Genomic DNA, 27122 nt, shown 5'->3' on the forward strand with positions numbered 1-27122 from the left:
CGTGATTATTTTGAGAAAATGTTCTTTTCAATGGAGAAGAAATTATTCAAATCGCTTGAGTAGCTTTTGAGATTACACTGGACACACGCATCCTGGCGTGGAAATCGTCTTCCTTTATGATATAAATATCGGCAAAGAATGTTCGATACGCCAACTGGTGGCAGAAGATTAAAATGCATCATTAATATAGAAAATTGACCTTATTTATTTATGCATAAATTTATGCATGATACGTTAAAAAATTGCACCTGCTATTTTATACAATAACGCAAAGAAAAATTACGGCTGTCTTCATTTTTTGTTTTGAATATGCTTGAGTTACAAATTGATTCAAAAATGTCCTCTTAACTTGAAAACTGAATTTACGTGCGTTTATTAAGATTTGTGGGGAAACTATAAAACGCTTGCTGTCGTTCAAACATGTACGTAAAAATGAGTTTAAGATAATTTGAGTTATGCGATTTGTGATTCTTTTTTATTTTACACAGAATTACAAGTTAGCGGATTCCTTTACACAAATATACAGAACCTGTATGCAACATGGTCCCTGCTTTTGCAGGAACGAAATATCTCTTATTGTACACATAGAATAAATTCGTATTTTCTTGACCAGTATTAATGAATACAATTTAATGTAACACTAAGGTAAGATTAAGAGATCTTTTCAATGAACTTGGACTGGGTCAATCTAGCTTATTTTACAAAAGTTCGCGTTTGTCTTGTCTAATACAATTGAATATTTATACACAATGTAATTCGCGTGTAATAAAGTTGAGGGTCCATGCATAGAACTTTTTCGATGCAATATATTATACAATCTTACACGTTTATACCATTGATTATTTTTACAGCGATGTTAATGAAATTTGTACAGAATATATTCTGCTTCATACTCTAAGTATGTACATGAACCGTTTTTCTCTGGCAGTTTTTAAATTTCTTTTTTGTATTGCCACACTCATTACTTCAAAATCGGAAAATCAATGTTTTGCCATGAAGCTACAATTTATACTATCGTAGAAAATCTAATGTGAAACATCGCATAGTATGAAGTTAAAATTATTATGAAAGTTGCATAGTATGAAGATTGGTAGAATAGAAGATTGTGTAAAAAAGTATAGGAAACGTTTTTGATATAGCTTCGAATAGAAAAAACGTAGTCAAAATCACCACAGTGGGAAGATACGATAAATGCAGTTGAAGACTTTTCCTAAACACTTTTGGCATTCCTTTGGATACCGATCGATGATTTCGGCTTCTCGATTTCTTGTTGTGCTTCCCCTCTTACAGTGAACGTTACGTAATATTTTTTCGAACGATCCAGTCTTTCAGCTGGAAGAGCTATTATTTGCTTCTCTTCTCCATGTGTTACTTCCACCTGCAACAAAGATAGAATTTTTTGTATAGTTCCGTAACGTAATTTTTAAAGAAACACGCGCATTGCTCATATTAATTTTGTTCAAATAAGTAAGCACATAGGGATTTCATTTGACACGAACTAACTTGATTTGAATCAAGTGTTTAATTACTTAGTATTTAATTATCGCACTAATGCAACTCTTACATAATTATTTTCTGTTTAAATGATTAGATTTTACCCTCATTTGCCCCTTTCCACGGCTCTCTATCTTCGGAAGAAGATCCGCTTGTTCTTGGCCGCCTCCACCTACTGCAATTATAATCTACAATCACAATAGGGAAACTGATTCCTTTTGAAAGTCATTTGGATTGGATTCTCGTATTCAGCATACCATTTCGGAATTATTAATCATAAAAATAGTAACATTCCTTTGAACTTTTCGCGATTATGTATGTGTCTCGTGAATATTTTTTCAAAAAAACGTTGCGAGACTTTTGTGTATAAAAATTTCTTATGAAAAAATTTTCTATTATTTCCCAACTTATTAATTAATTAGAACGTTAATGGTAGAAGGTTGAGAAATATTATTGAAATTTTATCATATCAAACGTTGATAATTAAAAGAAATTAAAGAATACAATTAACATTGTATAAATTTTCTTATTCGACTATTTCACGTATAAACGTCTGAAATGGAATCCTGAAACCTATTAACTATGACAATGCACGGAAATAACGTACGATATGTGTACGCAGGAAAAGAAGTGTAAGCACTAGTGGCGTGATGACAGCGGTGAGTTTTTTGGATGCATTGCTTCGCTTCCATACAGAAGTCTGGAGTTGCTGGCCTTTTTTGAATCTTCCTGAGCTGATCGTACAGGAAGGCCTCGAAGTGCCTAGTAAGAAATATTAATTACATTTTCATTCATAATACTATAAAAATATACGCTAAGTCAATTAAGGAATCATTATGAATGTTTTTATAGCATCAGTAAAGTAAACAGCAGCAAACGAGTCCTATATATAGACTCGATAGACTGTCATGTTATTAATATGATACTTTAAAAAAAATTGATTTTAAGACAGTCGTTACAAAAAATGCACAGACAGGAGTAATGGGTGTAAAAATCAAAGTGACACAAAAAACGATCTTCCAATTGTTTTAAACAGCGTATTTTTTTATATTTAGAGAACAATAACCTGAACGTTAAGGGTTGATCGTATTTTGCCACACCAAGGGTGGGTCCAGACATCCCAGCTTTATGGAAAGCATCCACCTGAAACAAAGGATATAATTCAGTGTGATTTTAGATCCTGATTAAGTATTTTGAATTAAATAAAATCTTAAATTCCAATTAAACAGATCAATGCGTAGATTATTTTGCATTATATAGGGAGAAATAGGCAAGGTTATTACTTGTCTCTTAACCAAAACTTGTTCATTCGCTCTGCCATGACGTATCTGTAGTCTCTTCAGTTCCATCAGTTGGAAGAATATCTTTCTTTCCAAGTGATATCGTCGTAAACTGATTTGGACATCTCTTATTATGGTGTCTTTGTTAAGGGATTGTTGCTTATCGGTGTTTGGACAACATTTCATGATCCTTCTTCTCGGTATCCGTGATACCCTAGGACTGGGTTCTATGCCACTATCCCTGCCGCCACTGTCACGGCGTTGTTTCCCTTGCAGTCGACTGACTCTACTTTCCTGAGGACTTTGAACTCGTGTCAAACGAGTTCGAGTACCGGATTGTACCTTTGTGAAATGAAGAGAAAAAATAATTGGTTACGAGAAAACTATCTTCTGGTTGCAATATTATTTACACAATATGTATTACAATACTATTGTTGATATGATGTTTCAATAGCACGAATTAATGTGAATCTATTTCGTACTAAAATATGACAGTAAATAATGAAATATTCTCGATGGTAGATTTGAAAAAGATGGTTAAGGCAACCTTGTGCATTTATGTGCTTTTTCATATTCACAAATTTCTATCACTAATCGATACGAATAAAAACGAATGATACTAGCACGTTGTTATTGACATTATAAACATTTAATTTTCAAATTCACGCACAAGAAGTTTATTTTATCTTTTAAACCGATTATACGTACATCTATTTCGTAATTACTAATATTAAAAATTATATTTCATATTTTTATATTGGGTGTATAGTAAATGTCACATTGAATTACATCATATTGATTTAAGGGATAAAATAAACTTGCAAAAATTGAAATACGGTAAATAATGAAATTTTTGCCATTAAATATGTCACAAAGTATATTGTAGGGAAAGATGTAAGATCAACCGGATTATCGCCAATCTCACAAACGATGAGGAAAGACTAAATACTATTTCTATTCTACTTTTTCTACCAGTTTTAACTTTATATTATTTTCAGAATTAGCCTACTTGGGATAACGAGTCGGTCGCCGAAGTCCTGCAAACATCATGTCCAGCTCGAGACATTTCTTCCTCGCTCGTACTTGGCAATACCCTGATGACACCCATCTCATTATCATCCTCGGCTTCCGTCTCGTGTTCTCCGTCCTCCCCGATAGCGTCTCTGATCTCCTTGTCAATCTCCTCGTCCTCTTCGTCCCATTCTGGACTCTCAATCACCGCCACTATAGCGCTCCTATCTGGAGAACGTTCTTCTGAACTTTCGAACAAACATTTTCTTACCGACGATCGTCCAGTTTGTCTAATTTTTCCCGTTGACGGTCTCGAGCGTCTGGTTTGCGCCGATTTCGGGGAACTCGAGGAACTTTCGTCAATATATCGAAAGGTCTCTACTAAAAGCACGGGAAACGGTATAAAGACACTCATGGAGTGGTTTCATTACTCACCTGTCCCCAGTGCATCTTCCATAGGATGTGTCTTCACTTTTTTAGCTTCGTCTTCATCCTTATGATCTTCTAAATCGGACTTTGCAGGAGACGAGTCTTGAGCAACATCCTCCTCGTCGTAAATCTTTCGTTTCGTGGCAGTTGGTGTATCTGTGCTCAACGATTTGTCTTCCATTAACGCAGAGTCTTTAGAGGATGAGAAATCGACAGATTTTCTATGAACAGCTTGTTCCTTTTCATCCGGTGACTCCTTGCTCGAGCTTTTTGTTAAGACGGTCGATGTGGCCTCTTTCGTTTGTACCCCGTCAACAGCAATTTCATCCTCCTTCTGCACTTCTGACGTCTTCCCTGCAACTACTTTGCTCGTTTTTTCCATGGACAATTTCATGGAAACGTTTTTCGTGGAAGATTCGCGCTTCTTACCAAACTCTTTCCTCTTTTGAGTCCCGCCGCTCTTTTTGGGACTTTCATCCGACTTCGAAGACGAGGACTTTGATCTTCTTTCATCGAAAGACGCCTTTCTCTTTACGGTTGCAGATTTAACTTTTGATTTACTTTTCGTTTCTTCCGACGTCGACTTTTTCTCTTCTCCTTCTGACGGTGAAACGCCTTCCACGGCTGTCTTTGGTGTAGCGTCCTCTTTCTCTAAACCTATTTCACTTTCCGGACTTTCAGATTTGGTCGCTTTCTCCGAATCTTCGTGGTCCTTCACTAAGATCGACTCAGACACGTCCGTTTTCTCACTACGCGTCTCTTTATCGAGATTCTCGTCAGATTTTGTTCCAGATGACGCTTCGTCTGATTTGGAAACGAGATCGTTTTCCTGTCGGCTCTGGCGTCGTTGATACTCTTCAGAATCCAACGTGGGACTTTCCGACTCAATCGGCTCGCGTGCATTTAACCTGCCTGGAAAGAGGACTCTACAGAAAATTGGCAGAAATCTTTTTTTAGTAAAATCTACAGGAAATTAACAAAAATGTTTCTTTAACAGTAAGTTAAGTTTCAATATATTATGCATAAAAATAAATTCAGTAACAATGATATTGACATACTTGCAATCCAGCTATTATTCCGTTTAAAGTCTTACCTTTCTCGCTTTCATCTTTCCTCTTATCTTTTTTCTTTGCCTCGTCACTAAACGAGGTCTCGATTTGATCCTCCTGATCTTTTCTCATGTGGTCCACGGCTTTCGTGCCTTCTTTCTCTCGGTCTGATTTTACATCTTCTTTCTCTCGGTCTGATTTTACATCTTCTTTCTCTCGGTCTGATTTTACATCTTCTTTCTCTTGGTCCCGTTTGGAATCTTCCTTCTCTCGACTCTTCTTCGAGCCTTCTTCCTGTTGAATCTTCTCTTGTGCAACCTGCTGTCTCATTTCTTCCACATCTTTCTTCAAACTGGCAGCTTTCTGCACGAGATCGGTACGTGATGCGTCACTCTGCTCTAAAATATCGTCCGCTTTGCCTGAACTAACGTCTCCCGCTATTTCTTGCATCTCGATCACTTCCGTTCTTAATCTATCGTCGAAGGTGACTTCCTTCGAAGCTTCCGCTATGGATTTTGGCGTATCTGGACCTTGATCTTTATGGACCATCGCTGTCACAACGACGCGTTCCACCGTTTCTTGACTGGTGCTGTCGGTCACGTCTCTACGATATCGACTTTCAACGATGTTCCCTTCGTTTTGCTTTTCTTCGTCTATCGATGTTCTAGGTGTTTGTTCGCTGTGAAGCGTTGATTCTGTTGGTCCTTGTTCTTTGTCCAGCAAATGCATTCGATCGGTTGTACTCTCGCCATTGTCCGAAGTTTTCGATCTGCTGGATTTCAATTTCCTTCTGGTGCTCCTGCGAGTCTTTGTGAATTTCGTTTCTCTTGAACTTTCCCTGGGTGTCTTTGATCTTCTTCCAGACACCACCTTCTCGCATTTCCTCTCCAAAGATTTTCGTACCACCACCACTTCCAGGCTATCGTCGCTCACGCTTTCATCGTCATCGTCTCTCTTTGAACCCTCCGTTCCATTAGTTTTGCTCTCGTCTTTTCTCGAATCGAATTTTTGCTTCGACGTGTCTTTAGCGCGTTCGTAGCTGTCTGACTCTGAGGATGATCCGCTTGAGTCGTGTCTGCATTTCGATGATCGTTTTTTACTTCTTTCCCTTCTCAATTTTCGATCGGTATCATCTTCTTCGTACCTACAATATTTTGTCATGATTATTTATTTAAGTGTACTTTGGAACGAATAATAGATTCGTTACTATTCATATTTAAAGTTACGAATAAATTGAAATTTCATCTCTGCAGAATTATTTGACATTTTATTATTATTTTAAATTTCCCGAATAATTGATTGTTTCCGATTATGATAGTAATTAAATAAAGGAATTGTATTCGTGCGATTTGAAAGTATAATTTGCGAATGTTTCAATTTATGTTTTAAACATTATGTTTCGATTTCTCAATTCCCATACTTTCAAACTTGCAAATTCTTAAACCTGCAAACTATTAAACATTTATTAAACTACTAAACTATTAAACTGCTAACTATTAAACGAATATTCATGTTTACAAATCTCCAAATTTTCAGCATTTAAAAATTGTCCAGTTCTTTCTATATTTTTTCTACGGCGAAAATAAACGAACATAATGCTTAATAAACGTAAATAGAAGAAGAATATAATTATGAGAAATATGGCGTTCCGGGAGAGACGTCAGGCTTTCGGGATTTCAGTGTTGCCAATATCAAAACATAGCATTGCTCGTTTCATTTGCTTTATGCTGTTTGTCTTCCTACGTTAACGAAGTTTGTTAGTTTTACAGATTGTAAGTGAATCGTGGTAGCGATATGGCCGGCGGTGCTTTTAACGGAATATTTTGTAGCTTGTAACTCGGGTGTTCGGCATCGGATCAGCAAAGGCTTTTGATCGCCGATGCTGCACTGCCACGTGCATCTCCGTCGAAACGCACGTCGAGCTGTCTGTCTTTTTCCTCTATGTCTCCGTATAAGAACGTGTTATATTTCAAAGCAAGTCTACTGCACTTTGTATTTGCTTTTTCCTTCGCAAGTTGTTCGTCGAGTTCACTTGCACTGTCATAAAACTTAAACATTTGTAGTTTTTCGAAATGTAATATGTTAAGATGAATTTACGAAATATTTGTTTGCACGAATAGGTTATTTTCGGCGTAGCACGGGGAAATACGAAAGTACGGTGTCTTTCCCGGGCACTTGAGATAGGTGCTGCACTTTTAGTTGGCATTCACACGGCGGCCACAACGACACTGCATCAGTGGATGCTAAATGGGCTTAAATGATGCTTTCAATGTTTAAATTACAAAGAACATGCATCATGTACGATATTATGTGTAACGACAATGGAAGAAAGAAGAGAAGAAAACTAAATTGCAACTCGGGCAAATTACAATGAAAGACAATTGCACTGAAAAACAGAAATAATAATTTCATTGTACTTTTATAATTCTATAAAATAAAAATACGTTCTGTATAAAAATTTTGACTATATTAATGCATAAATTTATAAAGACTTGTTTCTTGGCACTTACAGTGTTTTCTACAAGCACTTTCCAACTAGCATCAAAGAATCTTGCAGTGAAGAATATAACGAGTGAATGTAACAAGTGTACATTTTGAGTAGTACATATTAGGCATTGGAAAAATAGAAGTATGCGTATGTATGTATTAGGTTGTCCAAAAAGTTTCTTTCATTTTATAAAGAAATAATAGACGCACAACATTTTTCGTTTTATATTATTTTATTGAATCATTGTTCTATTGGAACAAAATGGATCATACATAATTCAATAAAAGAATATACAACAAAAAATCTTGTGCATCTATTATTTCCTTATAAAACGAAAGAAACTTTTGGGACAGCCTAATACATCTACTGTACTTCAGTTTCCGCAACTACGCGGTCAGTCGGTGTCCCTAACCGACGTGTTATTCGAGGAAACACCGTATGTAATTTAAAAATATCTTACCGTGCTGATTCACTACGAGCTCTTCTTTGATGATCTTTTTTCGAGGATGACTTCGATAATCTAACTTCTTCCTCGCTGAAGCTCCGGCTATCCTGGCGCGCCAACTTTCTTAAATTTCCTCTTCGTCGCGTTCTCTTCTTAATCCATTGCTCCTCGTAGTATAATTCCGGAAGTTTGCAACTACGATGTTGTCTACGGGGACTGCTTTCCGTATCGGTGCTGCTATCCAAATGCCTCATTCGCAATTTCGTTGAGAATACTGAAATCGATGCGATAAAAATGAAAAATCCAAAAAATCCGAATTAAACTATTATGGAAATTGCTTCGAAGGGAAATTGGTAAAAGTTCCAGCATTTACGAACGAAAATTTTGTTGTAATACGAAATCGATTATTTGGTAAAATGAACGTACTTGTATTGTTTCTTAAATATGGAAGTAAGTCGGATATTGTCATCAATATCATTCCTTTGACAAGTCTCGAACAATTTATTTTCAATTATTACAACCGCCACTATCACCACAATTACTAATAGCAATTAGTATTATCACAACAATAATTTCCTTTTCACTCTTTCACTACTATCGAATAACTTTTCAATGATTCACACGTGAACCTTCTAGGATTCTCAGACTGGAAGAATTGTAAGATAACTTTCTTGATTCTCAGTCATACTACACTACCACAGTCTTGCAGCTTTCACCACTAACAACACGCATTTCTGCCATGTATAACCAAACTTCTTATCAGAAATCAAATAAATATTTTAACGTAAGCGATATTTTTATATAAACATTCAATCTCTTTGCACATCGACCTATTCGTATCTCACCGGCGCATCACTTCCTTTGCCAAATCACAGCCGCATTTAGCACGTATCACACGTAGCAATCAACAAAAGACTTGGGTACATCGTACGTCTTATGAAAACGACATTTCTGTTGGAATGAAATGCAAAATGTTACTACAGAGTTGTTACTTTTTTATGTCGTTTCTACATTAGGGTTAGACAGTTAGGGTTAGGGTAGAGACAGTTGTTGTACATGTAGATGTATATATTATAAGTAATGTAAAATGAAAAGAGAATATTATCGCATGCAATGACAGACGAAAGGAGATCCACGCGGACGTCATTCGATAACATCATCGATAGGATGCGAATGTATCGGATGGCTCACTTAAGCTAAACGATACGTCAGAAATAGAGATATTCATTAAGATATAAAAGTTTCAACAGCGTGTGAGAAGATCCCTAACCTCGCAAAAGGATACGATAAAATAATTGTATATAACACGTACTAATAAGCTTGCCACAAATGTGCATAAAGCTTGTACCATAAACAGAAAGTGATACATCAGATTTGATTACGGTTTAGTACGACAAATATGTAAATTATCACTATCTCGTACCGGTATCTTAATGGAGATTGTCATTCGCGTGCTATTGATCCTCATTGTTACAACGAATTATCAAATGTCCCTAGGAATAAAGTTATGAAGAAAAAGTGACGGTTTATAAGAAAAATTTTAACGCCAAATGTTTAGCCAAAAAGTCTGATATTGCGTCTTTGAAGCTCATAACATAGAACATAAAATTTTTTCTACGCATAATACACATTATAAAACTTTTCTTATACTTAATACACTTTAAAGACATTTTTGTAAATAAATACGTATATACCTGACCTGACCTTTATTCGGCACAGTTTTCTGCATCTTCAATTTCTGTGCCGTAGTACCACCGTGCATTTGGATCAATTTCGCGCAATCCCTGTGTCCCCTGTAAAGCGCCGCGTCCAGAGCTGTCATCAGATTGCCTTTGCTAGTTCGCAGAACAGCATTGATCCTCGCGCCATTGTCCAGAAGAACCTTGCACACATCCAAATGTCCATGAAGTGCAGCCACGTGCAAAGGTGTCTTGCCATCTTGCGTGGCAACGTCCAAAGTGCTTGGCCGTTTTTTCGCCAACCATTTGATTAATTCGATCCTACCGGAAGCAACAGCTTCATGGGCGACACCGGTTCCTCGTACACTTCTCGCGTAAAGAGAACCACCATGCTGGGCAAGAATCTTCAAGGTTTCCAGTTGTCCTTTCGCTGCCGCACAAAGTGCTGGTCTAAAATATTTCAGATTTTTTTTTTAACTTTGAGCTTTATTTCTTTGTATTTTCGTCTAAGCTGGATATTTTTCGTACTCTCATTTGATTTAGCTTTTCTCTTATATTTCCTGGAAGCCAGATATTACATATTTTAGCTCACTTCCATTTATACATTCATTTTAACTTTATAACTGTTCGAGTCACATTCCTTAATTTTCATATCTAAAGGCAACGTATAGGTATGTAAGTACATTGTATCAGAAACGTGTATCATTATTGATAATGACAGTCTGTCTATATGTAGTATCTATAGACTGTCTGGTATTATCTATTATTATGTATGTACGTATGTGTATATGCAAGATAATAGTGTCAATGAACCCTATGACCTATGAATTTTAATTCTATTATTACTGACAGGACAAAATTAATGTTGACATAGATGCAATATAGTCGGTAGAAGAAATACAGTAAGGTCATAAAACTGGTCAGGAGTAAATTATTGGTAAAGTATAGGTAGACCATAAAGAAAATAATTCTAAATTGAGGCATTTTGAGAGACATAGGGACCTAGTTCAAAACGCTGTACGTATGATGTGAATCATCAAATGGTATAGTTGAAAAATTGACCTCTTTCTAACGTTACAGGAAAGTAAAAATTATCTAAATTACAATATAAATATAAATTTTCTTATTATTTTATTTAGATATATAGAAATATAAGATTTCTAAGATAAAAATTGTATCATAAAATTGAAGTCGGTGCTTCAATGAACATTCGTTCCAGCTTTCTACAGTACTTACGTTCTACCCTTCCGATCCTGCCGATTCGGATCGGCTCCTAACTTTAGAATTAAGGCTGTAGCATCAGCGTGACCAAGAGTGGCAGCATAATGTAGTGCTGAACATCCATTATCGTCTACGTGATCAGGGTGAGCACCGCAGAGATTCACTAAGGCCTCGACGCACCTAGCGTGACCTCTGGAAGCAGCGCAATGAAGTGCCGTCAGGCCATCCTTGTCTGCAGCTCCTGCGGCAGCTGAGCCACCGGCTCTATATTTTAATTATTGCTTTTAGAATCATTCGTCTTCTATCTTCGTTGAACATATATCGAAAAACTACTTCCTACCCGATTTTGATGATTTGAATACTGACTTGGGAAAAGATGGAAGGCATCTCAATTCGATGGATATATTTTCTTCTTTCCTTTTTTGGGTTCGCCGATGTATTCGAAATCGCTTGACCAATCGGGATGATTCCTTTTGCCTCGTAAGGTATATCCTCCCGCTGATCTCGGCAATAAGCTTTTTCGGATTTATTTATTGCAAACTATTGTTCCTTCCGAACAATCTAATTTTTGTTCTCCTATTTTAACAATTTTTATCAACTTTTTCCTGTACAGAGAACCGTCGGCCAGGCTTAGTTTTCGAGATGTTCGTAAATCCTGTCAGTAGGTATCATTACAGTGAATTCTGCTTTTAATTGTACATCTGTGGCAGCGTATACGCGTCAGTATTTCTTCACGGCGCGGCGGCTAGATAAAATAACGCCTAACCTTAATTGAATGGTTGTCTGAGAAAAGGATGTATGTTACATTTCATAAAATTTACAGGGAATGTAAAAACAATTCATTGTTCACTGTAGTAATGAAAGAAGCAGCTGATGTAACATACAGCATTCTTCCACCTTGTAAAAGAAGTATTAAGTTAATAATGAGAAAGTAATTTATTAATTGAAAACATAACATTGGGTATAAAAGTCATTGTTTTTGACATTGGCAAGTAAATTTTTGAGAAGTCATAAAAATAATTCTTTTTTTTAAACGTACTTGGTAATACGCCTTTCTTCTACTTCTTCGTTACTGTTTACTTTCTTTTCAACTATAGCAGCTCCTGACCTCTAGCGTCATTATCGGGTATTAAGAACGTTGCCAGAGGTCTTCTACATCATATTGGGCCTTATTCCATAGAAATTTCTTAGGTTTAGATTAGGTGTCATTTTATCTGACCGCCACTGTGGATAAACAATAACCGATAAACAAATACTAACGAATACCTTGCTACGAACGCACAATTATAGGCAGAATTCTCTATAGTGGTACCGACAGTTATTAGCAAATATCTCAAAAATCAAGACCGACTGCCATTTATATGTATAGGAAAAAGATATTCATCATGCCGAGGTTTGCAACACACTTCAAAATCATCGAAATCGGAGAAAAGATAGTTTCTCTGCAGTTCCACCATGTAATATGTAAGTAGTTTCAGAATTTCAATACATATTCGTCGTTCATACATAGTCGGATCGTTTCTAGATCTCACAATTAATTAATTATATATTACGGTACTTTCGGGATCTTGGTACGTTCACATGCAATTGCAGTTGCATAGTTTCGAGATCTCGATATGTTCGCACGCAATCGGATAGTTTCGAGATCCTGACGAATTTTATACTTTCGAGAGCCGGCTCGATCTCGCCCGAGTTTTGCCGACCTGTTCCGAAGCACGAAAGTCTCATGAATTCGAGAATCAATTAAAGTATTTCATACATTTTATGATATAAATATTTAACGTTAAATAAATTCAATTCTAATTCCAGTGACGTCACTTACGAATGTGTTACTAATTTTAAAAAGAATTATTTTCTCAAATTACCATTATGTATTGTTAAAATTTAAAGCGTCATTCTTTGCGCGATAAGCTACCTTAAAATAGGATTGTTTTCGGCGTTAACGTTCAACGACAGTGAAAGACCGCGTATTTGAATGAAATCAAACTTTACCTCGCTAAAGCCAACACAGCTTCCACGCTACCGGCACTTGCCGCCCATAGAATCGGCTGTCTTCCATCTTCGTCTTTCGCGTTCACATCGGCACCGAATTCCAGCAGAGTCTGGAGAACTTTTAAACCAACTTTCTTAGGTACAGCAAGTTCCGCAGTCGCGGCTGCACCACAACACTGAGCGGCATAGTGAAGAGGAGATCCTCCGCGAAGATCGGGTGTGGATGGCCGAGCACCCGCCGCTAACACCAAGCGAACACATTCTGCTTCCCCGCACACTGAGTAACAAATAAACATATATTTTTATTTCTTTATCGAGTTTTCAACTTTGCATGTGTTTATCGCGATATAATTGTTTGCTAACAAGCCAAATTTTTGAAACCTTTTTCAGAAGGTATCATAATTGGGAAGATAGCAATTCAAGGTAATTTAGTTTTTAGAAACAGTTATAATGTTTCAAGAGATTCATTGCTTACACTTTTTGCATTGCTTATCGAAGTAACCATTAAATTGTTTTTTTATTACTTTCAGTTTTCAATTAATTACAGTGAATTAAATATCAATTAAAATGCCTTATATTTCGTAATCTTCTAATCGTACATAAAATATTCCCTAAAGCTACTTATTAAAATGCACATAATATACTTTGTAATGATATTAATAAGAAATAAATGAATAAATATTTTCATGACTATTATTAAACGACATAATATCATTCGTACTGCAGCAATTTAAATAAATTTAAATTTTAAATTTAATATATATATTAACTTCGTAGGCCTTTTGCTTTGCAAATGTCGTAATAAACTACATAAGAGCTTGGATTAAACATTTTGAACGATAGGTCTCTGTTTTTATACTAAGAAATTTAAGGTGGTTAATTATTTTAAATATAAACATATAAATAAATTTACTACGCACATTAAACTAACAATGAACTTTTTTCGCTACAATAATAAAATCAAATCATTTGGTAAACATTATGTTGCAAGAATTAAAAACATTATTATTATGCGTACGCGTGTAATTTTTTATTTCTTGTTTTCTTTAAACAAATTATCATCCAGTTTCATTTTTTGCCAATGAAAAATGCGAATCAGTAATATTAGCAGTTATTATGCAATACATGTCAACTTTATAAAACATATGCAAAAAGATGTTTCATCTGAATTAACATCATCTATAAAGTTTCCAGCAGCAAACAAACTAATTTTTATGCAAAGTATTTTTTCGAAGCCGTCGCCTTTCTAAGAAAAAAATATCAACAACTAGTGCATATGTAAGCCAAACAAATCGCGTAGTATAGATTCAGCATTGGTAAGATAAACTTCCTTCGACCGTAGTTCTGCTTGTCTTCGATAATAGGCTCGCAAGATAGCATCATGTCCCGCGTGTCCGTATTCGGAACACTCGGCGAGTAACGTTACAAGCGATAAAGCAGCGACATCGACAAGTAGGTCGGAATATTACTTGGTGAGAAGTTGCCTTTGTTGCGTCCGCGCTTGCAACTCGAGGCGTTCGTGAATTACACAGATGCGTCTCATCGATACAGAAAACTTTCTTTTTTATACCGTAAATCCGACAGACGAACGTAAAACGTGGGCAATTGCGGTGTACGGCTATAAATCTCTGGTCATTTGAATACACCAAGGACGACTATGGTCAATCTTTCGGTTTATCTCGGCGTGGTTCTCGCTCGCGTGTTCCTTAGAGAACCGGAATGACGTCACCAGAACTGACCCACTAACCTTACCTGACCAATACTGAACCCTTATTTTATCGGAGATTAGTAGAAAAGATACGCCCTGTAATTCACAGTTTCCGCAACTTCTAAGGAATCGTTACCGAGCTTGTATGGCCGTTTGCGATTCGACCTTTCATCCGGCAAAATTAAAACTGGCTCTTTATAAGTCAATTTATGCCCACTTTCCACCGCGGACTTAAACGACGCTTTGGCTAATCTTGATCGCCAGCGTATTCTCTGACCGTAAAATTACCATTCACGCAAGATGTAGTTATTGTAAATTGAATATTACATGCAGGGTGTAACGTCGTCAACGTTTGGATGAGCAAGGAAAGATTTCATACAAAGTGCGATTGGAAGTATGGAAACGTACAGGTAAGGATTTCTTTTACGCGTGTAAAGATAAATGAAAATTATAGGTTAAAATTTTTCCATTCGAAGGTTGGGTTTGGATTTCTCAGGAATGGGTTAATCTCGACTTTGAAAATTCATTGCATACATATCATCGCCTTGCTGGAAGTGAGTGACTCTATTAGGAAAGGATATTAAGCGGAAGAAATTCTTTTGGAATACAATTTTTCAAGTGTTATAGAAAATGACTAATAGCTTGATTATTTAACGATAGACAAATTTTTTTTACAAATTACAGTATTAGTCTTTGGATTTCTAAGATCTTTCTAAAATATCTATTATATAAATATATGTAAGTTTGTATTGTTTATACTGTTAACGAAAAGGTTAGAACAATCTTTGAATTATGATATTCTTGTTATATATTGTAATTTTGTATAACATAAAAGAATGTTATTCCCATCTTCCTTTTGAATTAAAATAAAACACTTGCTTGGAAAAGATGGAACAAATTTTCTTCCTTTATAAATCATCCTCGATAGACTAAAACTATGATTAATATACGCTGACTACATCACTAGAGAATCTTTTTAGAAAACATTTGTATGAAATTTTAAATACACCAGCGATATTCCAGGTGATAGCCGGAACACCATGTATAAAATATTGTTGTCTGCAAAGAAAGTGCCATGTACAATGTGTCTAGTTTATCTCGAACCGCTCAAATATTTGGAAAAACATGAAAGATAGACAGATCTCAGACAAAGATTGCAATGCAACGAATGATGCGAAAGACACAAATTTGTAGCGTTTTAAAAACCTCCAAACGTGAGTTATAAAGATATGTACTAATGAGAAGACGTGTCTGTTTAAAAATTGTAACGTGTCCTTCGCAGGAGGTTTCAACGTCGTCGTATAGTCAAATACACAAGAGTACAGTATAATACAGTACGGTATAGTACAGTATCGTGTAATTTGTCCCCGAAACATTTTTTTGTACTATTCATGTTTTCCAAAATAGTTGAGCGATTCCTGATAAACCGGGCATACTGTATGTACAGATCAAACGTAAAATGGGGAGAAAATAACGGGTAAGATAGAGTGACCGATAAGGTTAGATCGATTGATTCGAAGTATGTACACATCTAAGTGATTTCCAAGAACGCACTTAAACTTTTCGGTAAAATACGTAATTCGAGTGTATGGTGTATGTACGTATATGAAATGCATCAAGAGTTCCACGCAATCAAACAATTATGAGCCAGTTGCAAATAAGGCTATTTAGAGAGTCCTTGGCCAAAGTTATGCATTACTAATCGTTAGAACGAAATTACAACGAAACAGATCGAAATATACGAAACGCGAATACATGGAAAGGTAGAAGCAATAAATAATAAAAGAAATGCATGAATTGATAAGTAAATGTATATGTATATATATATATATATATATGTGTGTGTGTGTGTGTGTGTACATATCGTGCAGTAATAGTTACACTCGTATGACGCTAGTGTAATCGCTAGACTGCGGATTTTTATGCGCTTAGGTACGTGAAATGTGAAACGTAAAAATCCATAGAATGCAGATAACGTAAAAAATATCACAATGACCATTACACTATTCAGTAAGGAAAATAATTCTCTATCTGCGTTACGTTCTTTTAATCGTATACGGGAAAACAGGAATCTGCATAAATATCCTCAGTCTAGTGGTCATCGATCGTCATAGCGTTAAGGATTAGTGATCATGAAAATACCAGTCGCCCAATGAAGAACACTGTGTCCCTCCAGATCCTTGGCATTCACGTCGGCGCCGTTTGCCAATAAAACAGCCACTAATTGCGTATCACCTGCGATGACAGCCAAATGAAGCGGCGTGTGTCCTTCTGCGTCTGGTGCATTTACCAGTTCCGGTGCCGCCGCCGCGACGGCACCTGCGGTTCCAGCGTCCATGCAATAGTGAAGTGCGTTCCTCAGGGTACGATCTCTGTAGCCAATCGTTTCCTCTTGCTCTCTCAACAGCCTTAAAACCCTGGCTCTGTCGCCCTGTTGGCAAGCGTGCATCAAAGGCGTGGCGCCGATTTGAAGCACTCTGGAAAAGTTGAACGACATCCTTTACACGTCGAAAGGAAATCTCGCGGAAATAATGTACGAGGGTCGTAGGAAAAAGAAAATTCACGGAACTTGTTGGAGAAATTTCAAGCAGAACGATCCTTCCTATTTGCCGACGTTTCGCAACCGCGACTTCTTCAAACGTTTTCTAACGATGCTTCAGCTTACGCGTAAGAATCGAGACCCTGCTGCTAAACAGCGCAGCGGTTGAATAAATGCATGCATCGATCGCAGGGGAAAGTGTACCTGTAAGGCCTTTTTTTCTGATGATCCTGATACCGTACGGCGCTGGGCACATCACGCGACCACTGAGTTCCAGGCGTTTTCTGCCTCTGACGATGATTCCTGTATGGTGTCAGCGGGGGCAAGGACACGTCGGCCACACTTTTCTGCTGCTTCGGTTTTGGCTTCTCCTGGACCTTCAACGGGATCGGTGGAGTCTTAGTGTCCATGCCCGTCTCTGCCACCGGTTCACAATTGGTCTGACCTCGCGTGGAAACATCTTCCGCCCTCTCGGCCGATCGAATTCATCGCGCCGAAGAGAATGTCCGGTTCCTCTACCCGTGAACTGGGTCAGCCCTTCGAATAAGATTCCATGTAAACTTTGTTCGCGCCAGCGAATACGAATTTTTAACAGATTCCACGCAATCTTTTTGCGTTATAGTTTCTTTGGTATTTAAGTGAATACGGGTATACAGGGTGGTTGGTAACTGATGGTACAAGCGGAAAGGGGGTGATTCTACGCGAAAAAAGAAGTCGAAAATATAGAATAAAAATTTTTTTTTTAATCTTTTTTTTTAAATTTTTCCATCGAGACAACGATCTGCAGTGAGATCCGTTATAACGAGACGTGATAAAGTGCACGCGTACCGAGCGAAAATTCAAAGTCGATTTTCTCGAAAACAAAGCCTCAAACGGAAAATTTTTATTCTATATTTTCGATTTCTTTTTTCGCGTAGAATCACCCCCTTTCCGCTTGTACCACCAGTTACCAACCACCCTGTATATGAAACGAAAATCGGAGTGTGTACTGTAAGCCGTAAATTTAAGTTGCTTTCTTGTTGCGTGTAGATAGCAGATTATGTTAGGGTTATTAAAAAAAAAAAGGTTATTGCAAAGATTTGGAAAATTGTTTTCGAATCAGGGAAACCTTCTGTTTCAGAATAACTCTGATTTATTTGGTTGAAGACAGACGATTAAATTCCACTACAGTGAATTACGAGCTTTGTTTCTCAGGCTTTCGATATTCTGCTGTGTCTTAAAAATCGTACGATGGGTTTGTCAGAGGTTTCCTTCTCCGTGTTTTTAATTTATATTATTATATTATTATATTATAATTTATAATTAAGCAATCAAATTGGACGTCTTGATTGAAGTAACAAGTAAACAAATGGACAATTAAAAGCAACAAATGTAATTGGAAAACTCATTGTTATTAGGTATAAAACAATTGTTGAAATACCATTGCGCTTAAATAACTGCATGATCATAAATAAATAATAAAAGTTAACACTATAAAACTAACAATAAAGAAGCTACAAACGATAGCAACGTCGTTAATATTTAATAGTTTTTCATGTCACATAAGTATCCATTATTCGGTTATTATAAACATGTAATTAATGTACGTTAAGGTATAGCAGCGAATAACGAATAAGAACTGATCGTGAATGAATGTAAAATGAGGGCTTTCCTCGGCTATCTGATGTCTCTGCCACATTTTTTACAACCTAATTCTAGCACTGTCCGTTGTTAAATATTGTCTGGCTGAAAACGCTTTAATCAGTGCGCGCCAGGAGTAAACACAGCCACTGCGTGACTGACAGCGAACACCTTACAGTTTACAGCAATCGCAACAATAATCGCTATAGAACTACTCACGGACATGCCCGCAACGTTGCAGCAAATCCACGAAATTTGACAACGCGGCGACGCGACAAGGTGAAAATTTCTATGCAGATTTTTCTAATATCCGTAAGTAAGTTTCGTCGATATCGATCGTACAGAAAGTTTCCGTTTTCCAAAGTAAAAATAGCGAATAGTTTGGATAATGATTAAATTGATTGACACCGAGACCTCGTTCTCATACGAAACAGCCGACACGATCGCAGATCCCATCAGAAGTTTATCACTAAACTCGACCCGAATTTAAAGCTCGGTTACTGACCACGTGGTGGATTGACCAGGTCACTCGCTGCCATAGAAACCTAACGCCACAACACCTATCACTCGTCGAGAGCTATTATGCCGGGTTTCATGGCAAGGTCGACATATCTTCAATTTTCGTTTCTTTCTCCCCTACATCGTTTCCCCCGCCATGTGATTAAAACGTGCGATAGAACTCGCAAGACATTGAGCGACCGATAAAGCGTCTCGCGCTTGCTTCGTCGAACAAGGAATTCAAATAATTGGAAAAGCGAAAAAAATATTCGAGTAACTTGATCCTTCTACGTTTCACGGATATTTCAATGTCGCGTAAAGTGGTATAAAAAATGGAGGAGAAAAGGAAACGAAGGGAAGCTTGTTCATTTCACACGCTCCTTTCTTATCGCGAAGCGATCACTTTCCACGCGAGGCTATTATTACAGTCGATATTGAAATTTGAAATTTTAATCGTTTTGCTTTTAAGCGTTCAACGACGTAAGCGATGCTCGCTTTCTTACGTATTGCGCGAGCCAATAAACTCCGTACGCTCATTCTAACTCGTTTTAGACTGCAAGGGGCGCCATAAGAGACGAAAAAGGCTGGTGTAGTCCGAGGATTCGGCGTATAATTTGAAAGACGTATGCGGCCGTGGAAAATAGAGCGATATGAATCGATTGATCTTCAAGGGAAAAGAAGTTTGATAAGAAAACTAAAGACGAGCAGCTGTGCACGCTACTGGCACAGTAGCACTGAACGAAATTGACTCTATCGGACGTGTTGACGAGTGCCCTTGAGGTTCGCCGTGAAACAGGGCAGTCTAATTTGAGTGGACTATGGAAAGTACGAAACCCGATCGAATCTACACTACAACCTTGATTACGATCACAGCGAACCACAAATTACAGCCACACGAACTTTAATGACATTCTACTCAGAAAGAAAGTTTACTCTATGCAGAACAAGATTAGCAGATCGTACGAATCTCTCGTGTCGTTGAAAAGCGAGACTTTAACGAAGGATAGATGATAACAGAGGATAGATAGGCGTTTCAAATTTCTGCTTTGATCGCTGTTGTCAATGAAACCCATTTCTACCAAATTGGATCACTTTGACAGATCCGTGCCGTCACGCTCGAAATGCAGAAAATCGTTTCCTAACCTATACATGCATCATCGAAAATGCAATTTGCTCTGCACCTCGAACAGTGTTACCATCGTTCTTAAACAGCAGCGTCTACGTTCTTAACCTGTTTCCCGTCACGTGTCACGCTATCGTGGAGGTGGAACCAGACTTCCAGTCAGTTTATAATGTGTGTAACGGTATGGAAGAATCGATAGCGGTTTTCAAGTAACGATCTATTTTTCCCTGAAAATCTTACAGAGAAGAAAGATACGTCCTGGCGAGATTCGTTTTTATCAGCGACGAATCGATCCGATTATTCGACCGTCACTTCGCACGGATACTTCTGCTGCTCGGTGCGTTCAAAAAAATGATGTATTTGGTTATTCGAAAGGTTTCTTTCGTTTCATAAGATAATAATAGATAAAGGACAATTTCTGTTTTATATTATTTTATTGAATTGAGTGTGATCCATATCGTTCCATTTCTATTATTATGTTCGTGTATAATTCAATAAACTAATCTAAAACAAAAAGATTGTGCGTCTATTATTTCCTTATAAAACGAAACGAAAGAAACAGGTTAGGTTTCAAACAACCTAATACGTTCAACAGCATGCCGATCGTAAGAACTTGAAATATTTTTAATTTATATATTATTTTTATTTTATTTCATTTAATAATATTTAAATACTTGAATAATTATCGCCAAGGATTGGCTTCCTGTGCCTTTAGACTCTAGACGATCGGCGAATCGCGATAAAAATCGATTTCAAACTAAGGAGAAAGTACTATCAAATACATAGGAGCGAAGAAAGTATTTCCTTTTAAATTCATTGAATAGTCGTTTGTAGAAGAAAGCTCTTCGTATATTTTTCAAATTAACATGGTCACGTCAGCCTATAGAATATTAATACCTCTTTAACCTAACCTTTAATTACATCGTAACGATGGGATTTTTGAGAAAATTAACCTTGTAAATAAATAACACATTTTATTTTCTATTCTTTGCATATCTTCGCACAATAGAAAAATCTGTTGCTACAAATTCTATTCTTACGTTCACTTTCACCTTACTCGTTATTTATCACCATATGAACTATGCCTAATTATTTTAACAATTATCCTGCCGATTGGTCACTCGTATCCAATCGAGAATTGTACGTGTCCTAAACCAAATCGCAAAGATTCAAGATCATAGAAAAGGATCTGTCAGTATCGGCAAACTTGCAAACGCGTGACTTATGAAATTCCGCTAGTAGTGTCTGTTGGATCGCGAGAGAATTCAGAAAATTTGTGGTGGAGAAAAGTCGAGTCGTCGTAAAAGCGTCACTCGTATCGACGAAAGGAAAGCAACTGGGTTTAACAAGTAATGCAACACCTTGCAAGGAAGAAAGTAAAAGCGGCAAGAAACACGACATCTCTACAACGTTATGAATATAGTGAGCGCCAGCAAGAAAAGTGCATTCTAAATTCCAAGAGTGTTTCTGTTGGAGTACTGAATCAGCGTGGTGCTGTGTAACGAAGTGGCGAACGTTTAGTGATATCTATACACACGTACGACGAACCCACGTGCACGTGTTGCCGTAACGCGGCGATGACTGAAAATCGTTATTTCGTTGATTCACCGTGCCGCACGTCGATCGTTATTGCTCCGTTAATAATTCGCGGAGGCCTTCGTTCCTTCGTGATGGCGCGTCGTTAATATTTAATGATAACATCTCCGGTTTCACGTGAGTTTACGTGCGCTGCGCAGTAGCGTCGTGAGAACGTTTGATTAATCGCGTTTATTGGTGACCAAACTGATCGTTGGCGATCGTCGATCGGCAATAGAACACGAAAACGATCACAGTCGTACGAACAATCATGAGAATCGATCTGAAGGAAGCGGCAAGCGCATGATCGAGGTAAGAGGAATTTTTAACTCGAACTCATAGTTTCTAGTTTCTATGTTGCTCTCGCTTCAACAAACAGAAAAATAATGTTGCTGAAAAGACTTTTGCTCAAACTCGAGATGTTGTTTATTAACGTTAGAAAAATACGATCGGAAAGAAAGAACGAAGCGCAGTTGAGATTTATCCTTCGATTCGTTGCGTGCTTATTTGAGAAAATTAATGAAAGTGAATGTGAGTTGGTAGTATTAGCGTGTTTGAAGTAAATCGAGTAGCTCCTCTTCAGATAAGCCCCGTATCGTAAGCGTACTTCATTGATGAATATGATATCCGGATCTCGTCTGTGAATAACACGTAGAATAGTTTGTCGTGGAAAATGTGCGAGAAATTATTTTTAACGCGTAACAAACAGGACGCTAGTTTGAAGGTAAATATAATTGACGAAGCTGACAGATTGCATATTATAATTGTTATTGCGGGAAAATTAAAAATTATGTCGCATGATTTAAACGTGGCGGCATATCAAGATTGTAACGATAGGGATTAATAAATATTTTCATATTAACTTTTTAACATAGGCTTATATAAATCTTCATTTTATATAAATATTATATACATAGTTTTACAGTGTTATGTTATGAAAAATGTAGATGTGAAATGTATGACTGCCTAAGTATGTAGATATGTGGCCATCTACAACTGCTTGCTGTGCGATACACATGTACACTGTCTGTCGGTGTAACAACAGTCGTCTCGTTGCTCACAAATTCCATTAATTTTACTTCTTCTATAAAGCTTTCGTCTATAAAGTTTTAACATGTAACTTAAAAAATGATAACGTGCCTGAAAGTATGTATATAAATGTATATTTATCATACTATTAAAATAACGTGTTTTACTACGAACGTGAGCCACCGTGTCCGAGGATTACACGTGCGTTTCATTGCCAGTGATAACGTTTGAATTCGATAGAGAGTGCCGAAAGAGCGAATAACATGGGACAATGTTGTTTTGCTTAGAACTTACTTTCTGAAAAATTGCGCTCCCAGCTTTTGACTATTTCCCATTGCGAGGTGTAATCTTGAAAAATGTATTTGTCACTGATTGACGCATCGTCCACGAGGTTTCAAGAACTCTGAAGCGCACCACACGAGGGTGGGACGCGCACTGACATCCCTTTGATACCGCGGCTAGTTAATGTAAAGGTTGCCTAGTTACCACCGTCTCAGTAACGTATCAACAGAGGCAGAAACACTTATATGTCTCTGTGACTGGAATTGGATCTTTGCACTTATTACTTAGGTCTACTATATCTATCTTATTTTCCTCGATTGATTTACTTTCTCAATTTGCTACATTCAATGACAGTAGAAACATAAATTAACAACGTAGATACGATACTAATTAATTCTACGTTGTTATTCATTGATATTCATTGTAATTAATCTTTCATAGAATTAGAAGGATTAAGTGGAGTAATATGAAAAATACGCGTGAACGAAACGGTATATGTGTAAATACGTCTCTTTTATACTTTATATTTTATTTTGATATAAATATCTTCCTATTATATATCATCGTAATTCGTTATTTTTATTATATTTTAGTGTATAAAGAAATTTTTAGTACTAAATGTCCTATTAATAAGTGATCTGTATCTTTTACTAAAAAGAAAACAGCGTGGTTTTAAACTTTAATTAACAATTAATAATTAGATAATATGTTTATTAAAGTTAGTTAATGAATAATTTTGTAAGTAAATAAAATATATGTATATAATATTACTGTAAATTTTGCTATTAGAAGATATTTAATACAACAGGGGGTATAGCTCAGTGGTAGAGCATTCGACTGCAGATCGAGAGGTCCCCGGTTCAAACCCGGGTGCCCCCTGATTTGATTATTTTTGCTCCATTTCAAACTCAACTTTTTTAAATTCATATTTATTGGTATAACATATTATAATATAGATATTATATCTGTATTTTACAATGCATAAGAGGATAGTTTAACATTTTAACCTATAATACTATAGTATGAATAACTACAAAGGCATATTATTATCCTACGTAATATGATAAGATCTGCATGTATGTCAATTACTTACGCTAATATTGTAATACATATTTTAAATCGTATATTTACGTACTTATTTCATATATGTACATCTCTTTAAAAATATATAAAATAATTTCTACATTCTCTCTTGTGATATTAGACTTAATCAGCAAATGATTGGACATTTGAAAATGTGCAGTTTGTACAAAAATTTTTATTGGAAGAATTATTCAACAAATATTTAAGTTGCAGAAGTCACTAGTAGTGAATAATTATGTTAACTAGAGTAATTTAAGGACATCTGCTACAGCATGACAGAATTACAATGTACTGAGATTGGGAGTGGGAATAATTGTAACTGCTCAACGCAACGCAACGTATGACGTACTATGGCGACGTGTAGCATGCTTTGTTTTCAAGTTTCTTTGTGAAAATAATCGGGTCTGAACCCGCAAGTAATACAATTTTGATTAGTATTTGGTGCTTTTAATAAACAGTTCAAGGAATTCAATTAAGAAAACATGAATTATAATCATTCAAGTCCGCGGCGAGGTAAGTTTGTTGATCTACGAATATATGTCATTTTATCTATTGAATCCATTACTATTCGTGGCTTAGATTTGATAGTGTAATGAGTTTATTTTAATAAAAATAATGTATTTGTTTATTAATACATTTTACATTTATTGAAGAATATGGGTACAATATAATATAATATTACGAAACGTTATATAGAGGTTATGATTTCTAAGCCTCTCTTATTCAATAAAGTTTTAATCTTTATATTGAGATAGTTATGTTTTATTATAATAATATTTTGTGTAATGTTATTTAAATGAGAAAATTTTAATAGGGAAGCCAAAAAGATTACTTGATCCATCTGCTGGTATTTCTGCATCAGCATCGATGCCTCAGAGCCCATACATGTATAATCAGCAGGTAAAGATTAACAGGCGTACTTATTGTAAGTTATTGTAAAATATGAGAACTTTGTTCTTGTTTGGCCTAACAGATTCCAATGGATAATGGTATAGTACCAGAGTATGGTTACAACATGCCAGAACAACAGCCTCCACCATATGGATTTAATATGACGCCGATGCAACATTACCTACCTCCTGAAAATCGTGGCGATGAATATGCAACCTCACAATTTGCAACGCAATTATTGACACAGCCAGTAGTTACAAACATGGCTGTACAATATGGAAATGTTTTGGTTGGATCTGGGAAACAGCAATTTGAAAAATATGTGCCAGTTTCAGCTTTAAAATATTATTTTGCTGTTGACACAAATTATGTTGCTTCGAAACTAGCTTTGTTATTTTTTCCATTTACTCATAAAGTAAGTTATCTTGAATCTAGCAAATAGAGCTAATTATCTTCAAATAAACGATTAATATTTTCAACAGGACTGGTCTGTGAAGTACGAACAAGATGCTCCATTACAACCACGTTATGAAACAAATGCACCAGACATGTATATTCCAACAATGGCGTTTTTAACATACATAGTTTCAGCTGTGTTAGTTTCAGGAACTCAGGAACGTTTTACCCCAGAACAGTTAAGTATTTTGGCTAGTACTGCTCTTGCTTGGGGAGTCATAGAACTAGTTGTGCATATTGTAAGCCTCTATGTGATGAATCTTGAGACAAGTCTTTCAACATTAGATTTGTTAGCTTACTGCGGTTATAAATATGTCGGTATGAATACAGCTCTTTTGGTTTCCTTATTATTTCGAAAATTTGGCTATTACATAGTTTTATTGTACTTCAGCGCGTCTTTAGGGTTTTTCCTTATACGGTCACTAAAGCTAAGAGTCATTCCACAAAATAGCCCGTACACAGCTTCTGGAAATAAGAGGAGACTCTATTTTATACTATTTGTAGCAGGTATTCAACCTGTGCTAATGTGGTGGTTATCTTATCATTTGGTTTAATCAGTAATAATATGGAAAGAAATTGAAATGCGTTTAAATAAAAACGAAATGTGTATATTTATTTGATTATTCACATCATATGTGCATTTTTATAATAAAAATTTCTTCCAAAAGTTACTTATTTATTAAATGAACCTGCTATTTATTATAACCTTTGTTAAATAATTTTGTATAAATGAAGTTATAAATAAAAAAAATTATGATAATCGTAAATTATTTCAAAGTTTCTTACTATTTTTTATAACATAATATTCATAATATTCATATAATATTTATAATCAATCATCGTGAATTTCGAAATGTATCTGAAAAATATTACCGACCGTGCGATTGCTTCGCGAGCGTGTTTCCATAGCAGGTATGTATATGCATACACACACATTGATATAATTCGCGTAGTTTACTTCGGTCATTCTCCGGAAGGTGTCTTCGTACTTTTCCGTAATTCTTCGTCGATTCACGAAACGGTCGTTCATATGGCGCCACAAGCGTGATTAGTCAGTCAGTCAGCCGCGAGCCGCGGTGAACTGAAGGCGTAGTGAGTGTTTCTGTGGGCCGACGGGCCAAAAATGGCGGAGCGTACGAAGACGACAGCCCCGGCCACCCGGCCCGTTCCCATGAAGCTGTTTGCCTCCTGGGAAGTAGATTGTACTGCACCGAATTGTATACCCAGGTA

The 27122-nt window shown here is 36.5% G+C and overlaps 3 protein-coding genes and 1 non-coding gene across 14 annotated transcripts in view; 3 read left to right on the forward strand and 1 right to left on the reverse strand.

Annotated features, from left to right (window-relative positions):
* Positions 1-453: 453 nt before the first annotated feature.
* Positions 454-23949, reverse strand: LOC138188790 (uncharacterized). 5 transcript variants are annotated; one of them, XM_069130832.1, is made up of 16 exons: positions 23475-23949; positions 17540-17872; positions 16939-17273; positions 13089-13365; positions 11112-11360; positions 9901-10325; positions 8212-8470; positions 5308-6407; positions 4644-5126; positions 4221-4574; positions 3784-4166; positions 2778-3116; positions 2561-2637; positions 2102-2256; positions 1599-1669; positions 454-1378 (listed from the first exon to the last, which is right to left on the reverse strand). In XM_069130832.1, the coding sequence occupies exons 2-16, from the start codon at positions 17743-17745 to the stop codon at positions 1211-1213; spliced, it is 4881 nt and encodes a 1626-aa protein (XP_068986933.1). In that variant the 5' UTR covers positions 17746-17872; positions 23475-23949; the 3' UTR covers positions 454-1210. The 5 variants fall into 5 exon arrangements, with proteins under 5 accessions (XP_068986933.1, XP_068986934.1, XP_068986935.1 ...); XM_069130833.1 differs by having other exon boundaries at positions 1599-1682; positions 4221-5126; XM_069130834.1 differs by having other exon boundaries at positions 3784-4013; positions 4221-5126; positions 23475-23948.
* On the forward strand, positions 20771-26659 carry Yif1 (Yip1d-interacting factor 1). 2 transcript variants are annotated; one of them, XM_069130846.1, is made up of 4 exons: positions 20771-20913; positions 25360-25445; positions 25519-25851; positions 25919-26659. In XM_069130846.1, exons 2-4 carry the CDS (start codon positions 25413-25415, stop codon positions 26444-26446), a joined length of 894 nt encoding a protein of 297 aa, XP_068986947.1. In that variant the 5' UTR covers positions 20771-20913; positions 25360-25412; the 3' UTR covers positions 26447-26659. The 2 variants fall into 2 exon arrangements, with proteins under 2 accessions (XP_068986947.1, XP_068986946.1); XM_069130845.1 differs by lacking the exon at positions 20771-20913 and adding an exon at positions 24853-25058.
* TRNAC-GCA (transfer RNA cysteine (anticodon GCA)) lies at positions 24270-24341 on the forward strand. Its single transcript has one exon. It is a non-coding gene; the product is annotated as a tRNA-Cys (tRNA).
* Positions 26660-26935: 276 nt separating the features above from the next.
* The window catches only part of KrT95D (phosphofurin acidic cluster sorting protein KrT95D), a 172346-nt gene continuing 172159 nt past the window's right edge, over positions 26936-27122 (forward strand). For 4 of the 6 annotated variants that reach the window (XM_069130835.1, XM_069130840.1, XM_069130837.1 and 1 more), the window contains exon 1: positions 26937-27119. In XM_069130835.1, coding sequence (XP_068986936.1) covers positions 27016-27119 — 104 coding nt within the window. In that variant the 5' untranslated portion in view covers positions 26937-27015. Of the gene's footprint in view, positions 27120-27122 lie in introns of all 6 variants that reach the window. The other 2 variants (XM_069130836.1, XM_069130839.1) reach the window with 2 other exon arrangements.

The sequence above is a fragment of the Bombus flavifrons genome, chromosome 17, assembly GCF_040668555.2.
Source record: "Bombus flavifrons isolate JBK064 chromosome 17, iyBomFlav1_principal, whole genome shotgun sequence".
NCBI lineage: Eukaryota > Metazoa > Arthropoda > Insecta > Hymenoptera > Apidae > Bombus > Bombus flavifrons.

Excerpts from the sequence above, each read along its gene's own strand:
- LOC138188790 (XM_069130830.1), bottom strand. The coding sequence starts at position 17,745 with ATGGACACTAAGACTCCACCGATCCCGTTGAAGGTCCAGGAGAAGCCA. Across the intron at positions 4,167-4,220 it reads GGAAGATGCACTGGGGACAG|TAGAGACCTTTCGATATATT; the intron begins GTGAGTAATGAA and ends CCGTGCTTTTAG. Across the intron at positions 2,257-2,560 it reads GATCAACCCTTAACGTTCAG|GCACTTCGAGGCCTTCCTGT; the intron begins GTTATTGTTCTC and ends ATTTCTTACTAG.
- Yif1 (XM_069130845.1), top strand. The coding sequence starts at position 25,028 with ATGAATTATAATCATTCAAGTCCGCGGCGAG. Across the intron at positions 25,446-25,518 it reads CATACATGTATAATCAGCAG|ATTCCAATGGATAATGGTAT; the intron begins GTAAAGATTAAC and ends TTGGCCTAACAG. Across the intron at positions 25,852-25,918 it reads TTTTTCCATTTACTCATAAA|GACTGGTCTGTGAAGTACGA; the intron begins GTAAGTTATCTT and ends TATTTTCAACAG.